Raw genomic sequence first — 18,703 nt, 5'->3', positions numbered from 1 at the left:
CACTAAGCCATTCTCACGTAATCCGAGCACAGTTAGCGGCATCGCAGGCGGCCCACCGGTGGCGGAGGCGCCGAGGCACCGACGCGCACCCCGCCGGCGACCGGCACGCGCAGTCACTCACTGCCGGCGAACAGCTGCAGGTGGCCGGGGCAGAGTCCGGCGACGGCCGACTGGGCGGCGAGCCCCAGCAGCAGCCACTCGGCGCCAGGCACGGGCCAGGCAGCCACCGCGCCCGTCTGCCGGCACACGGCGTCCTCACGCGTCAGCGACGGGCGCACGCGCACCGCTGGCGCCAGACCGCCTCCGGCACTGGTGTGACCTCGCACTCCCAGTACTGTGCGGTCGGGTCAACACGAAACGGGAGGGTGGCGAGTGGGGACGGGTCGAAACCTTTCCAATGTGCTAGCCCAGCGCACATGTCTGAAATATATTTAAGAAACGGACAACCCAGTGGCCTGAGTCATCTATGTACACACCTGGCCCCAAGCCGCTCTGAAAACGGCGAAACACAAACGAGTTCAATGCAGCGTAAATGCAATTCATCACTGAGCTCGTGATGGTTATCCCCCATTCATCTCCACACCCATGTGCCGGATAAGGGAGCGGCGAGCGCGCGGAGTCGACGGCGGAGGTCCACCACGAGCTGTCCGTGTGGCGCGATACAGGGCCCGCTCGGCACGACACGTGCACAGCCGTGCGCCCACATCGGACCACCCCCAGCGGCCCCGCCGCCCCAAACCGGGTCGCCACGCACCCGAGGGGCGGAAGCTCCCACAAACACAGCCGTTCGGTGTGGCCGACCCACAAACTGCAAACGACGCGCTCCACATCCCGCCGGCAAACGCAAAAGCAAGCAGCTTACACACAGCCGATCCTGCAGCACATGCCCTAGGCTCTCCTGGCAGCCGGCCCCAGCGCCGTCTCTGGGCGGTTCCAGCGCGCCCATCACTGACCTTGGTCACAGCGGCGGCGGCACGCGTCCACGAGCGGCGCACGAGCCAGAGGCCGGCGGCGAAGGCGACGGCCGGCACCAAGTTGACCAGGCCGCCCAGACCGGGCACGCCGACGGACACCACCGAGTAGATGGGCGAGGCGGCACACACGCCCGCGTCCCCGGCGGCGAACAGCTGACGGCGGGTCACGGAGGGTCAGCAGGCGGCCACGACGGTGCCGACCGCACGGCACGGCGACGGCGACACCGTCGGAGACCATTTGATGCGACCGCCACAGTAGCGCGACGCTGGGCTGAGCGGCGTGAAAGTACCAGTGTTCCACGTCCGGAAACCCCGCGTTGAGGATGTTTCTTTCATGATGTTCCAGACACTATTCAAAGCTAACTTTCACAAGGTGCGGGCTGTCAAGAATTAACCCGCAAAGATTCCCCCCGCCCCCCACCCTCCCCCGGAACGCACGCACGCACGTAGATGTTCGGGGACCAGGAACACCATTCCTCAAAATGTCAGGACTGCACTTTCACACATGCACGCTTTAACCAGTGGTTCACGCACGCTAGAACTCTACGCCCTAAAACGACGGCACCGTCGGAGCAATGTGAGGGGTTGAAGTCAGCGCGCATGTCGTATGCTCACGCTCACGACGCCAGCCTGGGTCTGGTCCGGACCAGGGTCGCCCTGGGAGCGCACACGCACCTGCAGCGCCGTAACAGACTGGTACGTTGTGGCGGCCAGAACGGGGATGGCGCAGCCGGCGGCCGTGATCGCGGCGTGGCGCGGCTGCAGCTGCCCGGCCTCGACGTCGGCGATGGCGGCGGCGGCGACGGGCTCCAGGCCGCGCTGCTTCGACCTCGGCAGCAGCGCCGCGCTGCCGGCAGGGCGGCGGCGGCGGCGCGGTTCAGCGGCGGCCCATCACACACCGCCGGCCACCGGCGCCCGACAGCGGAGCGAGCGGCAGCGTCCGCACCGACCGCGCCGGCGCCCTACGTCACGCCGGACCTGGCGCCCCACGATCCCTGCGCGGCGGACGCGGCCGGCGTCGGCAATATCCCGTCCGCGCTCGCCCCTCCCCCCCCCCCCCCCCCGCCACCCCGACGGCCGACATGGCATACCACTGCCGCCACACACACGACGGCGACACCCCGGACACCAGACCGCCACACGACGACGGGCATGCCTTCTCACGCGCGCGACACGCGGCGCTCAGTCGGCGCACACGGTCAGCTCTCACCTGGCCTCGGGTGCGTGGGCGGCCTCATCGGGAGCGGATGGCGCCGCCGGCGCTCCGCCCACGCCCAGGCGAGCCGCCCACTCTTCCTTGCGGTCGTCGGCGGCGGCGGCGGCGGCGACGGGGGCCGCTGCGTCGGCTGTCGGCGCGGACGCGCCCGGCCCGGCCAGCTGCGCCGCCAGCCGCCGCTTCTCGCCGGACAGGTCAGGGTACGTGGGCTCCGAGAGCGACGTGGTCTGCGGCGGGCACGTCTCGTCGTCGGGCAGTGTGGCAGTCTGCTGCTGCTGCTGCTGCTGCTGCTGCTGCTGCTGCTGCTGCTGTTGCTGTCGCTTCTCGTGCGACAGGTCCGGGTAGCCCGCCTCCGACAGGATGGTGGCCGGGGGGGCGCGGCCGGCCGCCGGCAGCGCCAGCTGTTCAGCTTCGGCGGCGTCTAGCGGCGGCAGCCGGCGCGGCAGCTGTGGTGAGGCCTCCAGCTCCTCGATACGGACGGTCTGGCCCCCGCTGGTGTGGCGGCGCCGCCGCAGCCTGGAGCGAGGCCGGGTGTCAGCACCGGCCCACGGAGCGGGCAGCGACGCCGGCGGTGGCAGCGGCGTCGGGCTGACCCGGCCGAGCATAGATCGTTAATCTCTCCCGAGCCTCCCTACACTGGGACGTTCACATCGCACAGCAACGACACGTGCGGGGCGCAGACGCCGCGAGAGCCGCCATTCCCCGTCTACCCTCCCCCCCCCCCCCTCCCCCTCTCCAGCGATGCCGGGACGACCAGGCCCCCCCCCCCCCCGCCCCCAACTGCTTGACGAAGCAATGTTTCCCCACAGCACATACTCCCATCAATAGCGCGGAACGCGGAGACAAGGCCAACGGAGTTCTCGGCACACGCCCTAGCGGCTACGAGTGGAGCCACGAAGCCTCCAAGGCGTTTCGGCCGCGGTCTCCTCTGCACAGCGCACCTGGCGGCGGAGCGGCGAACCACGACGCTAGCGAAGACCGGCAGGAAGAGCGCCGCCAGTGGCGGCAGCAGCAGCCGCACCCAGGCGGGGCCGTCCTCGTGACGCACGAGGGTGAGCAGCGCGCGCAAGGGGCCGGGTAGCGCGGCCGCCGACAGACCACACCTCTCCGGCGCCGCCCACTCGGTGCGCACGAACGCCGTCAGGTCCTGCGACAGGCTCCGCTGCGGAGAGGACGGGCGGCGGGGCCGCAGTGTCACCCCAGGTGCCGGACAGAGGAGCGATCAAGACGAGACGGAAGCCATCGCTGCGCAGGGGATCCCCACAAGCACAACACCGCTCGCCTTCCCCTACCACGGCTTCGGAAACAGCGCCGACAGTTCGCGCCGCCCAGCCAGACGAACGTCGCATCGAGACAGCAGTCATTCTTTGCATCACTTTACGGCGTACGCAGTGGCAGTGATACGACCACTGGGATCTCCATCGTCGGGGAAGCCGAAGTGAGACCCGGTTTCCGAGGCGGCTGTTCATCCGAACAACCCCTAATTGGTTCAAGCTGAGTGCCCCGGACACAGCAGCGCTCGGCGAGGCCCAGAGCGCGGTCGCGCCCCCGGCCATGTCCACAGCGACCCTCGCCGCCACGTACCGGCAGGGCGAGGTAGTCGCCGTCCGCCAAGTACTTGTGCAGCTTGCTCTGGAGCCGCGGGCCGGCCAGCGCCTGGCACTGAAACACAGGCGAGCCGGCCGTCAGCACTGGCGGCTTTGACATCAGGCGCCAGGGCGTCAGCGCCAAGGCGTCAATACCAGCGGCTCTGACATCGGGCGCCAGGGCGTCAGCGCCGGTGGCTCTGACGTCAGGAGCCAGGGCGTCAGCACCGGTAACTCTGACGTCAGGAGCCAGGGCGTCAGCACCGGTAACTCTGACGTCAGGAGCCAGGGCGTCAGCACCGGTAACTCTGACGTCAGGAGCCAGGGCGTCAGCATCGGTGGCTCTGACGTCAGGAGCCAGGGCGTCAGCATCGGTGGTTCTGACGTCAGGAGCCAGAGCGTCAGCACCGGCGGCTCTGACGTGAGGCGCCAGGGCGTCAACACCGGTGGCTCTGACGTCAGGAGCCAGGGCGTCAGCACCGGTGGCTCTGACGTTAGGAGCCAGGGCGTCAGCACCGGTGGCTCTGACGTTAGGAGCCAGGGCGTCAGCACCGGTGGCTCTGACGTCAGGCGCCAGGGCGTCAACACCGGTGGCTCTGACGTTAGGAGCCAGGGCGTCAGCACCGGAGGATCCGACGTCAGGCGCCAGGGCGTCAGCGCCAAGGCGTCAGCACTAGCGGCTCTGACATCAGGCACCAGGGCGTCAGCACCGGCGGCTCTGACGTCAGGCGCCAGAGCGTCAACACCGATGGCTCTGACGTCAGGCGCCAGGGCGTCAGCACCGGTGGCTCTGATGTCAGGCGCCAGGGCGTCAGCACCAGTGGCTCTGACGCCAGGCGCCAGGGCGTCTCCACGCCGCGCGACAGCGACCGAAGCAGTCGGTAAGACATGGGTCCCGGAATGTGAGGCTTCTGAGATCCGGTGAGTGATACTGAGTGGAACAATCCGGCACGGGTGTGTATGAATGACACTGTGTGTCGACTACCTCCCCCCCCCCCCAAACTTAAGCCTTGAGGCTTGCCCCTGCATTTGATTGAAGAACGCCTACGCATAGTGGTGACGTCGCTGCTCCACCACACTGTTACCTCTTGCAACAGACACAGCCAGCCGCCACCAAGTTCACAGTGAGGATTGTGGCAGCAATGCCATGACCAGGAGAAAACAATACGATAACAACGGGGAACCCTTTCGTCATAGCTGAGTAAATGACAGAATGATTGCTTCATTCTCAAGACGACTTACAGTTTATCGACGGCCTACCAAGATTACGTATTGCGGTGATCTCAGAGCCCGATAATATGGAAGGCTTAAGCGTGCTTTGCGGGACGTTTGTGTCATTTTGTTGCATGCGTTTACTTGATGCCAGATAACAAATTAAAGACAGCGAAACCCTTGATACCCGAAAGCAAATGACGGATTGATGTGTTCCATGATGCAGCAGCATTGCAGCACGCAAAATAACCGTGGACAAAAGGGTCGGATTTCGTGGAAATGCTGACAATTTAGCCGACATTTGGTTTTTATTGGGTCGACCCGGCATTGGGTCTTCTCCCGCTTATCTACATGCTTGCATTGCACCAGTCGCGGCGCGTTGCTTCGATATCCCCACATAATGTGACGGACATCACACAGACTGCATGCTCTGCAACATTTGGAGGCTTCGGCGCGAAGAGAGATCTAGTGGGAGACCCCGCTGGACTCGTCCCATTGACCACATGCCTTCGCAGCACCAGACTTCCAAAAAAGCGGGCTTTTGCGTCGCGGAGGGCTGGAGTGGGAGCACTCCTTGTCACGTGTCAAGCGGTGGCGGGTATTCATGCGATTCGTGCGATCATTAAAAAATTGTTAAACCCCGGTTCTTGCAAAGTACAAATATAGTTCTGCAAATTTTAAGCAAGACGTATCGAAAAACAGCGCACGCGTGTGCATCACATGCTTCGCTTGTCACCCTGTTATGCAACAGTCCGACGACAAATGCAGTGCAGCCAGTGTGACAGCATTTGACATCTCGGAAGGTAACTTACACGTTTTACGGACGATTTTGAGCCCTAATCAATGGACTCCGTCCGCAATTTCGGGTCTCCCATTCGCGGATAGATTGGACTGTCCGCTCTTTTCTGTCTCCTTCGGAGCTTTGGTAACACATGGCTCTAAGGCACCTTTTGCTGAGGCACTTTGGACACAATGACAGCGACTGCAGGAGAACGCTCGTCGGCTGGTTACCATCCGTTTGTAGAGAGACACGAGCAGACACCGGCCCGGTCCCATGTTCAGCTGGAGTCCGAGCGGCGAGCTCCAGTCCGGGAAGCTGATCTGTCGCACCTCGGCGCGCTCTTGGGTCAGGTCCAGTTCCTCCTGCCGGTTCACCCTACGCAAACGGCCGATGTCAATGTGCCGATCGTGTTTCACGGCGCCTGCGATCTGGCAGCTGGCACGGCGCCGACACCTGCGATCTGGCAGCTGGCTCAGCGTCGACGCCTGCGATCTGGCCGCTCGCTCGGCGAAGACCCCTCCGATCTGGCAGCTCGCTCCGCACCGACATCCGCGTCCCATCACGCCACACGACCAGGCTCGACAAACGAGGCCAGCCGCCCCGCAGCCCGCGAAGCGAAGCAAGGCGAGGCGAGGCGAGGCGAGGAGATGCCACGCGATGCGATGCGATGCGATGCGATGCGATGTGATGTGATGTGATGCGATGTGATGCGAAACAATACGAGGCCAGGAGCATATTACGCCCCACACCGTCTGGCACGAACCCATCCGCCAGCCGCATACGCAGGCAAAGAGACGAAGGCCGCCTGGCCGAGGGTGAACCGAACATCACAGGGCCTGAGCCCGCCACCATCGGCTTCACTGCGTGCCAGGTCTCCGCTGCTGTCATCCCATCCACGGTGGCCGGCCGGCCCCGCGCCGACCGCTCCGGAGGAGGGGACGCGCTCACCTCAGCGGCGCGTCTGGGCGGCCGTCCAGCCATGCCACGAATGCCGTCTCGCGCCGCGCCGCAGTGGTGACGGTGGCGCGGAGCTGCCCGTCCACCAGCCCGGCCGGGCATAGGTCCGTCGCGGCACGTCCCCCGCTGCCGACACGGTGGGCGAGCGGTCACGGCCGCTGCTAAGGGCCGGCTCTCGCGGCCCGCAGCGGCCCCTTCGGGCGCCGACCCACAAACATGGCGTCAGAGCACAGCCACGGATGTTAGCGCAGGGCGATCCCCAGGCTCGGTGGACAGCCCGGTCATGTTGAGTGGGCTGGTGGTTTCAGGGGTGAGCCGCAAAGCACCCAAGGGTGCTGTTTTGCCAGCTAGTAGTTCGAGTGCACGAGTTAATGACTAGCATAGCCCAGCCGCGGTTGTCTTGAGCGCAGAACGCAATATATCATGTATATATCCAAACACAACGTAGAGATACGGTGGGATACCTCACTCGCAGTTCTCACCCAAACCCAAGACAAGATCAGACATTAAACATTCAATGAAACCTCACCTCCCAGAGGAGAGGCGAAGCACCTTCGAGCTGTTTTTCAGATGCAAAATGACTTCAATTGGGGCTTTCGCCTCCATGCTGAATCGGAGTAGTCCCGACTGAAAGCAGACAGCGGTTGTGAGTTTCGATGTACCAGCGCCCGTGCACAGCGTCTCGCCAGAGACGCTATGCACCAAGCCAGAAGCTGGCACAGCAACGGCCGGCGGCCGGCGGGAGGCGCGCCATCACCCCTGCTCACAGCCAGCACGAGGAGGCCGGCGGGCGGCGCCATTACTGCTGCTCACATTCGACATGAGTCGCAGCCTTTGAGCCAGAGTTACCACCGACAGAGTCTCTCCAAACCCCCACCGCAGCGGCTGCGCGCCGCCGTAGCCAGACCCCAGACAAACCACGTGGTGAGGACAACGGACTGGTTCTCAACACCACAAACCACCGATCATCATGTGAATCCCTGGTCACACGAACGGCGCGGGGGTCCGTCCGGTCACGCCCACCTCACCTCTAGCTCCTTGGACGACGGCCGAAAAAGGAGAGATTGCGGCTGCTGAGCGCTGACCACGCCGCCAGCGGGCGCACCTAGCGGTAGGGCCTCCACAGCAGACACAGCCTCGGGCTCGGGCTCGAGCTCGGGCTCGGGGTCGGTGTCCACCACCGGCCGCGGCTGGGTTCGGGGCTTGGGCTGAGACCGGCTCGCGGGCAGATCGGCGGACGCTGGCAAGGCCAGATGCACCGACATGTTGACCGTGTTGCCGTTGGCGGTGGCCGTGTTGGAGACGGGCCCGGAGCGGCCCGAGATGTCACCGATCTGGGCAGTGCCGTGTCCCGGCGGCGCCGCCGGCACGATCACCGCCTCTGTCCTGACCGGAGTCCGCTGGGATACCGACGACGGCGCTGCGGCCGACTGCACGCCGGTGGCCGGGCCGGGGGCGGAGTCGCCCTCGGGGGGCAGCAACGAGTCGGAGGCACCCCGGCTCGCAGGCGCCCGGCCGCCGGCCGCCGGCTCCGGGGCGGCCGCCGGGCCAGGAGCCGGGCGTCCGGGGGACGGCAGCGGTGAGTAGGGCGCGGCCCCGCCCGCCGACTCCTCCGGCTTTGGAGACCCGCACGCATGGTCCGCAATGTACCGGTCCACGTCCACTGCCCTTCCCGTTGCAAAGTTTAGCTTCAGTTTTTTCCCCAAAGTCGAGCTGGCCTCGGACTGGTCAATCCGCACGTAGAGATACGAGGATTCACTGCGCTGGAAAAAGGAGCACATATCCATCAAAGCCTATCGCGACACCAAGGAAACACTCCTGCAACCAGCGAAGAAGAAAGATATGCATCGTAGTCATTCAGCAGGACAATATTCACGCAAATCAGCTCAAACAACGAAGACCTGACAGTGTAGACACATGCGAGAACACCAACAACTACAACATCTTGTATAGGAGCCAATGCTGTGATGCGATATCAGATGAAACATCTGAGCCATAATTCAGCTCATCCATCAAACAAAAACTTGTGTTTGTCCGGACTAACCACGGTTTTAGTAAATCTGAAACCAGTCATGTTTGAGTCTAATATCAGTTTCGGGACCCCAAGGGAATCAGAACGAAATACAACACCAAGAACGATAAAGAAAATACAAACCATCTCCGCATTTACCAGCGCATAAGTATCCACTAGAGTTAAGTTGCACTTACAAAAACACTAACCGTGATGAGGAACAAACTCAATTATTCAACTCCATCACCTGAACATAAACCACGCAACCAGAACAGTACAGCAGCGACTGGCACGAAGTACCAGCATATTCCCACATTTTCTATTCATGCACATCTCATTCCTAACCCGAATTCGTTCCACATTCTCCTCAAAGCGCACGTATCGAAATGTCCATCAACCTGGTCACAAGCTTCGGAAGCGTCACACTAACGCTTCAACCTGGTCACAAGCTTCGGAAGCGTCACACTAACGCTTCAACCTGGTCACAAGCTTCGGAAGCGTCACACTAACGCTTCAACCTGGTCACAAGCTTCGGAAGCGTCACACTAACGCTTCAACCTGGTCACAAGCTTCGGAAGCGTCACACTAACGCTTCAACCTGGTCACAAGCTTCGGAAGCGTCACACTAACGCTTCAACCTGGTCACAAGCTTCGGAAGCGTCACACTAACGCTTCAACCTGGTCACAAGCCTCGGAAGCGTCACACTAACGCTTCAACCTGGTCACAAGCTTCGGAAGCGTCACACTAACGCTCAGCAATAATGAGGAGACGAATTCTGCTATTGATTCTTCACTGGTGGTGACTTCGAATAGACAGTGAAAGATGGTCAACTCGAGTGAAGCAAGGATGTGCGGTATTTTGGCAGACTCCCGAAAAGTTGGCACTTTGAGGCCCAGCAAAATCGCTGTCATCGCCACCGACTTTTTAGAACTATTGCCATGGGGCACTGATCCACATTTCCACAGTGTCTATGCATGCACAGCCCATGTTTAAATTAAAGATCAGTTTAATCAGTTAGTAAGTATAACTTCATTATAAAACTGATATACGTTTAATGTCAGTTTTATCAGTCCCCAATTCGTCTCAGATGACCACAAAACTTTGAGAATGTGTTTAATCAGAAGAACGATTATCATATAAGCTGACACAACCTTATTATCAGTTTTATCAGTTTCGAATTCATTTTACATGATCACAAACCGTTGAGAACGTGTCTCATCAGACGCGTGCAAATCCGCGCTCTGTAAGGACGATTGGCTGCGGTCCCCTAAAGGCGAATCGCACCATTAAACGCCCGTTCAGCGGCAAAGCTGAGGGAGGGGAGTATGGGACGGTAACCCTGGATACTTGAAATGGGCCTAAAAACAATGGCTTCGATTTCTATGTATACGTGACCCAGGCTTATCTTTTTTATTCCTTTCGTGCCTTTCTTGATGGTACTTTCTCTTCGCGGCATTACAATCAGTAAGGTGTTGGCTTTAACAGGAGTCTAATGGGGACAAGAATCCCACCGTGGTATTCCATTAGGTAATCATTTTGGCCACAGCGTTACCCCCGAAAATAAGATCCAACAGTGGCACCGCTTTCGGTGTTGGGGTTTTGTTGTGGTTCATAAACCAGCTTTTTGAGATCATTATTTTCTGCTCACCCTTGGAACAAGTGGGACCGCACAGATTTCTAAGTTTCATCACTTTGAAGGCGAATAGGGCTCCCCAAAACTTCCAAGAAACCTACATCTTCATGATACAGCTGTTAAGACATAATTATGCATTTTCAATTATGACTATGCTCATTTTCAGTGACGAAAGAGAGATGCTGCAATACGTGGTCATTATCATATATATCACATGCATTATAGAGCAAAACGTAAGTTCTACCTATGCGCCAAAGTTGGCCAGCTAGTAGAGGCCCCAAACAGCCCGGCCAGATTAAGGATAGCGTGCAAATAAACTATCCAGTCGCGCAATAATCTGGTGGGCCTCTACCGGCCAGCCCAACTTTTAAAACAGCAATGACGGACGCTACATACCGGTAAGGTCAGGGTCATATGTTCACACAGCGTGAACTGTTTGCACTTGGCACCAGGGGCGGCTGTGATCGAATCCAGGTCTGCACACTGAAAAAGCAGGTCGAGCAATCAGGCATATGTGCACATGCGCACACGGGGAAAAAGCACATCTCTTCATACACAAAAGGAACTGCTCAAACTGTACGAAGTCTCCGCCAGAACTGTGATTTGTATTCAGTGTGGGAAGGGGAGGAGAGGGGTTCCCGTTCCCTCTCCTTGCTTGACGTCGTCTCTCCTAACTTCAAAAGCAGCCGGTCACATCCGTGTAAACATTGGCGAATCGGGCCGCGCAGAGGGGGGGTAGCTTTAGTTATTCCATCTAGCCGATCCCCCCCTCCCTGATTGATTTTGCAATATGGCCCAACATGGCATGATAGCATCAACGGCAGCACGCAAACACGAGAGAACATCACGTACGCAAATACCGCAGCGAAGGAAGCGCCACACTCATTCCTACTCCATGAAGTCTTCAACGGCACGCGGACATTCAACAATGGGCAGTCAACATTGCACGGAGGGTGCAGCTGCGATGGCCAAGACCCCTGCTCCACACGCCGGTGCAGACCGTGCACCGCCCAGCGCAGAGGCCGCCGCCTGCGTCCCCCGGTTCCGCGGGCCCAGACCGCGGCGGGCGCGGGCGACGGCCGGCCGGCGAGGTTACCTGGCTCACGACGCAGGCCGTCGCCGACACGTCCTCAGCGCCGCGCAGCACAAGCGCGGCGTGCGAGGCCGAGCCGGTCGGCCAGAGCAGCCGGCGGTACTCCACGTGGCTGGGCTTCACCTCCCATCTGGCTCCGTCGCTGTCGCAGGACACACAGTCTCACATTAGTGGGACGGCCACAGTGACGGCGGCGGCGACGTGCCGCGCCGCGCGTGCGCCCCTGCTCAGCCGCGAGTCAGGTGAGTGGCTCACTGAAGGACCATGCCCCGGAGCGAAAAGTCACACGGGTGGTTCACATGAGGGCGATGGACGAGACCGTCGCAAAGTATCGCCGTTGGCTCAGGGCGAGCGGTTTGGCACTGATGAGCGGCACCCGCGGTACCCGCGGCCCGGTGGCCGTGGCACTGCCATGTGGCACTGCCATGTGGCACTGCCATCGGGCCGTGGGTAGCTTACCTGACGGCGATGTCTTGCAGCTAAAGACAAAGTGCAGACGACGCGCCATCTGCAACTGGCTCTTTCCGTCCCAGTACAGAGCGAAACTTACGCGACGGTGATGTTGACAGTCTTCATGACACATTCGACGGTCTTTTCGTCTTTCTTCGCTGAGGTCGTCCAGTGAATCTTGACCCGCGCCCATGTTGTTCTCTCTGTTCCACACACCGTCCATCGGATGGAACCGGACTTGATGCTAAGGCAACCACATATAATCAGACAGACTGCGCATCGAAACTGGTCGCCCAAAGACCTATGGACAAGCACATGTAGATTGAAAGGACCAGTTGAAAATATTGAAGCACACATCAGATGTGGTGAAATAAGCTCACTCCTGGAAATCGTGCTCACGAATGTCATATATCAACAACTGGATAGTTATATTTGTCTTGACCTTGATCGCCGCTTGGTCAATGGAATGGTAGGATTTGACTGACATCATTGTGGTGTCATGGATCCTTGAGTGGCCATGAAATAGTCTGCACGAAATAGTCGCACGTCTTCGCAGGCGTGTAATTCAGAAACTAGAGGGGTTTAGGTTTTAAGGGCAGGGCCGTGAACTGCACCGAATGATCTTCAAGATGGCTATTTCAGTTCAAAAACCCCATATAAATGTGGAATACTACTTTTAGCAACGTGGTCATCTTACAATTTGCTTAGTTGGTGGCCCCAATGAACTTAATTAGAAAAGTCCACAATAATACATGCATGATGATGATGCATTGCCAGATGTTGTCACAGATGTCAGAATTAGTGGCAAAATCACAGAAGAGCGGCATGACCTTCGAGGAAACTGGCCTTCAAATAACCGCATTTGAGTACATGGGGAGCTCCGGCACATTCTCCACAATCGTCTGGGCTCCTTCCTTCAACCAGGAAAAATTCACGTTGTAAACGCTCTGCAGGTTTTAGCCTTAACACGGACCCTGTGGGAAGTGTGCACCACTCGGTGACATTGTCATTACGGCAACGTCTTGCTCCATAACGCTACGGCGGAAGACGAGGGCCAAAATCGCCATATATCAGCTGTTTGAGGTTTTTATGGGTTGGATAACTCCTTTTGAAATGAATTGTTTTGCTCACTCAACGAAAACATGAATATGACGTGTTCCTTAGAAAATGCATCACATGCCCTGCTAGGTTATTAATCCACGAGTGGTATGACACCGCCCCTAGCGGACACCTGGTCAGCCCAAGTTCCCATCTCGTTTACACGTACCTGGTCAGTCATTTCGGAATGACAACATCCACTGCAGCAAGTCTTCCCAAGCGGGGAACCCAGCAGCAGGTCAAAAACCGGGGCATACTTACCTGGCAGGCGCAACCTCAAGCTCCTTCTCGGGGAGGTCATCATGGTGATCGTGCGGCTCGATGGTGATCCTCTCAACTCCGGACAAAAATCTTCCATATAATTCTACGGTGATCGCCTCCTCGTCACCGACAGCTCTGTGCTGAAAGCAGGCGACGGCGGCGCTCAGAACCGTGCCAGCCAACGCTGACGATACGTCGGACAGGGGCCGAGCCGAGGAGGACGTGGCGGCGCCCAGAGCCGTGTGCACACACACCAACAGGGGCCGAGCCGAGGAGGACGTGGCGGCGCCCAGAGCCGTGCGCACACACCAACAGGGGCTGAGCCGACGGGGATGTGGCGGCGATCAGAGCCGTGCGCGCATACACACACCAACAGGGGCCGAGCTGAGGGAGACGTGGCGGCGCCCAGAGCCGTGTGCACACACACCAACAGGGGACGAGCTGAGGGAGACGTGGCGGCGCCCAGAGCCGTGTGCACACACACCAACAGGGGCCGAGCTGAGGGAGACGTGGCGGCGCCCAGAGCCGTGTGCACACACCAACAGGAGCCGAGCCGGGGGGGGGGAGGGGGGGGGGGGGGGGGCGTAACGGCACTCTGAGCCGTGCCAGCCCCCGCTGCCAATACGTCGGACAGGGGCCGAGCCGTGGATGACGTGGCGATGCTTCGAGCCGTGCGCACACACACCAACAGGAGCCGAGCCGGGGGGGGGGGGGGGGGGGGGGGGGCGTAACGGCACTCTGAGCCGTGGCAGCTCTCAGAGCCGTGCCGGCGCACGCTGACGACACGCTAACAGGGGCCCAGCCGGAGGAGACAGTGGCAGCGCGCGCCGGACCCACCACCGCGCCGTCTCCCACCGCACCGCGGCGCTGTCGACGCCGCGGTGAGCGGGCTACCACGCCGGGTCGCTGGAGCGGCGCGCTGCACGAGCCAGCCGAGGCCAGCTCTTCATGAACGAGTCATCATTCGAGGCTGCTCTCGCGGACGTCACCGGTGAACTGCTCACATGAACGCTTTGTCGCTGGAGAGCTGGCCTCGGTGGCGGTGAAGCACGGGTGGCCGGGTGCCAGACTGTCAGCGGACAATGTAACAGGGGAACAGGAGCACGTCCAGCGACCCAATGCCGTTCCTGTTGTGTGTAATGTTGTCCGCAACAGACGCATTGTTGAAACGCCGCTAAGCATTGTTGCGTACATTGTTAAGTTCATACTCGGGATCTCCAACGCGGCACGCCGAAATGATAAGATTGTTACCATTAACGTTGCTGGCAACGTCCCCTGTGAGCGATTCGGACTGCGTCTCCAAATGAGATTCGCCAGCAACTCAGCCGGCTCTGAAGTATTCAAAACCACGCATGTAATTGATGCTATATAGACTTTAGAATGTCCAAATGCCTTCCGGACACCAACCAGATAAACATTTTCATTCCGTTTGCCACGGCATTGGTGAATGAATAAATTACGAGTGAATCCCATGGAAACACGAATGCAAGTCACTGAAATGTGCCGACGCACCGGACGAACGAGGACGCGTCGGCTGGCTTGTTAAAACGCAAACAAGAAGGTACTGAACTTTCGGGCCCTTCGTATGTAGGCATATTCATGGGATACGACGTGCGCAATGTAACGGTGCGTTCAAAAGCACCAACCTGATAGTGGAAAATGGCTTGTGCTGACACTTATGTTTTAAGGTTGCAATGGTGGCAAACAAGCACCGTCCACCAAGCCGGCAGGCCCAGCTTGTTGATTTGCATTTTTAACGTGGATGCGCCCATTTATTACATGAGACCGCGATAAAAGCTCGACAACCACGTTGACGATATGGTTGCTTGATTCTAGATAAGCTGAAAGCAGGTGAAGTTCCCTTATTTTGAGTTGAAAGCTCTCATGTTGAGTTAATGACCTTTAATATACCAGGAGATACCGGTTCAACGTCGTTTTGCTCTTGAGGATGAGAAAAGCACGATATATTGAATACCGTATATATAATCGTTATTTAGCACTACCACGTCGTTTAACCAGTACCTCCCTCGCATAATGAAGGCCGCTAACTCACCTAAGAATTCCGGCTCATGATGCACGTTCGTTACATCAGCAATGAAAGAACTCCCATATTGCTGTGAACTTACGGCGCAAGGAAGGTGTAATCCTCGCCATGTAAAAAGCCGTGTTCAACTTTAGCACTATTTCGTTCACACGCAGCTCAAAAGCCACAAGATTTACAATTTGCCAGTACGGTAGTGCAAGAAGGTACTAGCCAGTGCCATACTAACAGAAAACACGGGCGAACTCAGCTATTTCCTGCACCGAGAGGTTTTTGCGGGGGTTGCTTATGTCGCTAATCCAGCTGCTGTGAATCCAGCAGCCACGCGATAAGAATGCAAACAATATCCTTTCATCATAAAACACACGTCAGTAACTACTCACACTTTCGACACCCAACGTCTCTCCTTTATCACCATAAGGGCGTTGCATGACTAACAGTGGGCTCTCTCTTCTGATTTCGCGGCGGCGCACAGTTCCTTACAAGCAACGCAAAACACGGACCACCATGCGTCCAGACGACAAATCTAACCATACAGCATCATTCCAACATAACGCCAGCTCATCGTTTGCGTTTTGTCGAGAGATGATCGGATTACGTCACCGCACCACAAGCGAGCAAACAGTGCTTGGCATATCAGCTGATGTGAAAGTCGGGACCGAACAACTCAGTGGCAGCATGCGGAAGGCTTCACACTGTCCAAGGTACGGAATGTCCAAAGGTACAGAATGTCCAAAGGCACAGACTGTCCACAGTACAGAATGTCCAAAGTACAGAATGTCCAAGATGGGAAATCACTTCCAAAATGGCACAAAAAGGAAGGGGTCCGTTTTATAATGCCTAATGTATGTGTCTAAGGCACAGAATGTCCAAAGTACAGAATGTCCAATGTACGTATTGTCCAAGGCAAAGAATGTCCAGGGCCCAGACCTTCCAAAATAGTTCCTGGAGCGGCCATCAGGGTGTGAATAATCATCCTTATTGGCAGGTAGCGTTGCCCCGACCAGCGTCGGCCGCACGCATACAGTCGACGCCAGTGCGAACATTACAAGCACGCGGTCGGTGGGTCGCATAACAACGGATAGCATGGAGCGGGGCGTTGGACGCGGGCCGAGCTGCTGTGAAAGTGTCGCAGCGTTGGGAGGCGTTCATATTGCCCAAGGTACAAAATGTCCAAAGGTACAGAGTGTGCAAAGTACTTATTGTCCAAGGTACAGAATGTCCAAAGTTCGTGTCAATATGACACGGACCCCAGCATGCGACCCGTTTTCTTTCTCCCTCATTCAACACCCGCGCACACCGAACAACCAAAAGGCAGCATGCGCCCAGTGTACCTTCTCCCTCGCCCAACACCCGCGCGCACCGAACAACCGAATGGTGGCGTGCGCCCAGTGTTCCTTCTCCCTCGCTCAACACCCGCACATACCGAACAACCGAATGGTAGCGTGCGCCCAATGTTCCGTCTCCAACGCTCAACACCCGCGCATGCCGAACAACCGAATGGTAGCGTGCGCCCCGTGTTCCTTCTCCCTCGCTCAACATCCGCGCACACCCGAGGCGCACGCCTGCCCTCCGATGATCGCTCTAGCATGCCAAAGGTGCGCAACTGATTTACTAATCCTTGTGGTTGTCTGAACCGCCCCTCGGCCAACGCTTTGCAAGGTCAGACCGTGAAGCACCACGCCCAAAACGGTCAGCATTGCTAGCTCTGACGCGAATAAGCGGAACACAGAGCCTGCTGCCACGCGCTTCTGTGCCCACATTCTCCGTCTGCGTCAGGCTGTTCACGCGACATCTTGTGACCTCGGCCGCTATCATGGCCCATCGGGCCCGGCTTCGTCCAGTAGCATCCGCATGTGGTGAAGTAGCCTAAGTAACCGCAGCATGGCCCGACACCCTGTCACCATACGCACCACCCGCCACACTCGAGCACCCGCATGTGGTGTAGTAGCCGTGAGTAACCGCAGCGTGACCGGTACCCGTCACCACACGCACCATCTGCCGCACTCGAGCATCAGCATGTGGTGCAGTAGCCGTGAGTAACCGCAGCGTGACCGGCACCCGTCACCACACGCACCACCTGCCACACTCGAGCATCAGCATGTGGTGTAGAAGCCGTGAGTAACCGCAGCGTGACCGGCACCCGTCACCACACGCACCACCCGCCACACTCGAGCCGTAACCAACGCCACGTCATCCTGTCAAGGTCTGCATCACGCCCGTAGCCTGAAGCACTCGACTTCAAGGGGCGTTAGTACACACCCCAGAGTCAAGGCTTCCGGTCTCAGCGAGCATTCGCGTGACGAGGCCGACGGTGCGGATTTGGCGCGGACAACTCCCAACGCTGCACTTGGCCCATCGATATACGCTGACACGCGTAGTCCCTTTCCGAAAAAGTCTGAGTTATTGACATCACTTTTTGAGATTCTGAAAACCCGCCCGGCCTCGCAAAAATATCCCTAAAAGCACGCTAAAGGCTGTAAGCCTATTTTTCACGCCTGAAAACAAATACGCAATACACAAGTATACTTCCACTGAAAAAAATGGGGGCAGCCGAGACAAGAACATTTATCCCCTGATGCATGTATGGATCACTATGCCAGAAACATATCGTACGAGACAAGGTAAGTTGTTGCCCAGACATCAAGTTGTGCTTTCATCCAATTCAGAAACATAATGCACGAGGTAAGCCAACCTCTTGCTAAAACACAGCCCTACATTCCCAAGATGTGGGTCATGGTTGTCTCTTGAAATGCCTCCTGGGCACGAAAACTACCAGTCGCTTGAATCTTACACCAGTGCTCCATTTCCTTTGCGGAGGTGGGCTGGATGACACACTGCCCCATGTCTCGGGAACTAGCGGTTATATTTATTTTGAGACAAACAGCGTTATGATTTTAAAGCAAAAACTCTCAAAATGGTTAACAAAAGACGTGATGGCACAAACGAACAATGAGATAGTTTTAATGATTAGAATTTGAGCTTTACGGCGTGTCGAGTGCTCTGGTCATAGGCGCTCATGGTGGGTATTTTTGATCAAATACAGTCGTCACATTTACGCAATTTTGACAGATTGGTACATAATGATTTCAAGATTTGAAGAATGTGACAGCATTTCAAGGACTGCAATTTCATGGACGGGTCCAGGAGATGTAAGACTGGGTGACTGGGTGATGTAAAAAGTAATATTTCAATCAGCCCACTTTTCTGAATGGTAGTTTTCAGGATAACCTTGATCCATTCCTCAGCCTTGGTCACACGAAAATCACAACGAAAATTAAAATCAGATATGTATAATACAAAATATCTTTAAATGCGTGTGACTTTTCGTGTACTTTTAATGCGTGTGAGTTTGAATTTTTTACTGATTAAACAGGATTGAGGAATGG

At 57.8% G+C, this 18,703-nt stretch overlaps 1 protein-coding gene across 1 annotated transcript in view; it reads right to left on the bottom strand.

Annotated features, from left to right (window-relative positions):
* The window catches only part of LOC119111088 (uncharacterized), a 35,312-nt gene that overhangs the window by 4,747 nt on the left and 11,862 nt on the right, over positions 1-18,703 (bottom strand). Inside the window, exons 3-16 of the mRNA XM_037234913.1 lie at positions 13,274-13,413; positions 12,015-12,158; positions 11,468-11,606; positions 10,768-10,854; positions 7,755-8,489; positions 7,256-7,353; positions 6,718-6,852; positions 6,000-6,144; positions 3,775-3,852; positions 3,132-3,352; positions 2,185-2,706; positions 1,650-1,821; positions 954-1,127; positions 122-236 (exon numbers count right to left, since the gene is read on the bottom strand). Of these exons, the coding sequence (XP_037090808.1) occupies positions 122-236; positions 954-1,127; positions 1,650-1,821; positions 2,185-2,706; positions 3,132-3,352; positions 3,775-3,852; positions 6,000-6,144; positions 6,718-6,852; positions 7,256-7,353; positions 7,755-8,489; positions 10,768-10,854; positions 11,468-11,606; positions 12,015-12,158; positions 13,274-13,413 (2,905 nt within the window). The remainder of the gene's footprint in view (positions 1-121; positions 237-953; positions 1,128-1,649; positions 1,822-2,184; positions 2,707-3,131; positions 3,353-3,774; positions 3,853-5,999; positions 6,145-6,717; positions 6,853-7,255; positions 7,354-7,754; positions 8,490-10,767; positions 10,855-11,467; positions 11,607-12,014; positions 12,159-13,273; positions 13,414-18,703) is intronic.

Source organism: Pollicipes pollicipes, unplaced genomic scaffold, assembly GCF_011947565.3.
Source record: "Pollicipes pollicipes isolate AB1234 unplaced genomic scaffold, Ppol_2.1 Scaffold_7261;HRSCAF=8764_pilon_pilon_pilon, whole genome shotgun sequence".
NCBI lineage: Eukaryota > Metazoa > Arthropoda > Thecostraca > Pollicipedomorpha > Pollicipedidae > Pollicipes > Pollicipes pollicipes.
This window is presented reverse-complemented; position numbering and strand designations above follow the sequence as displayed.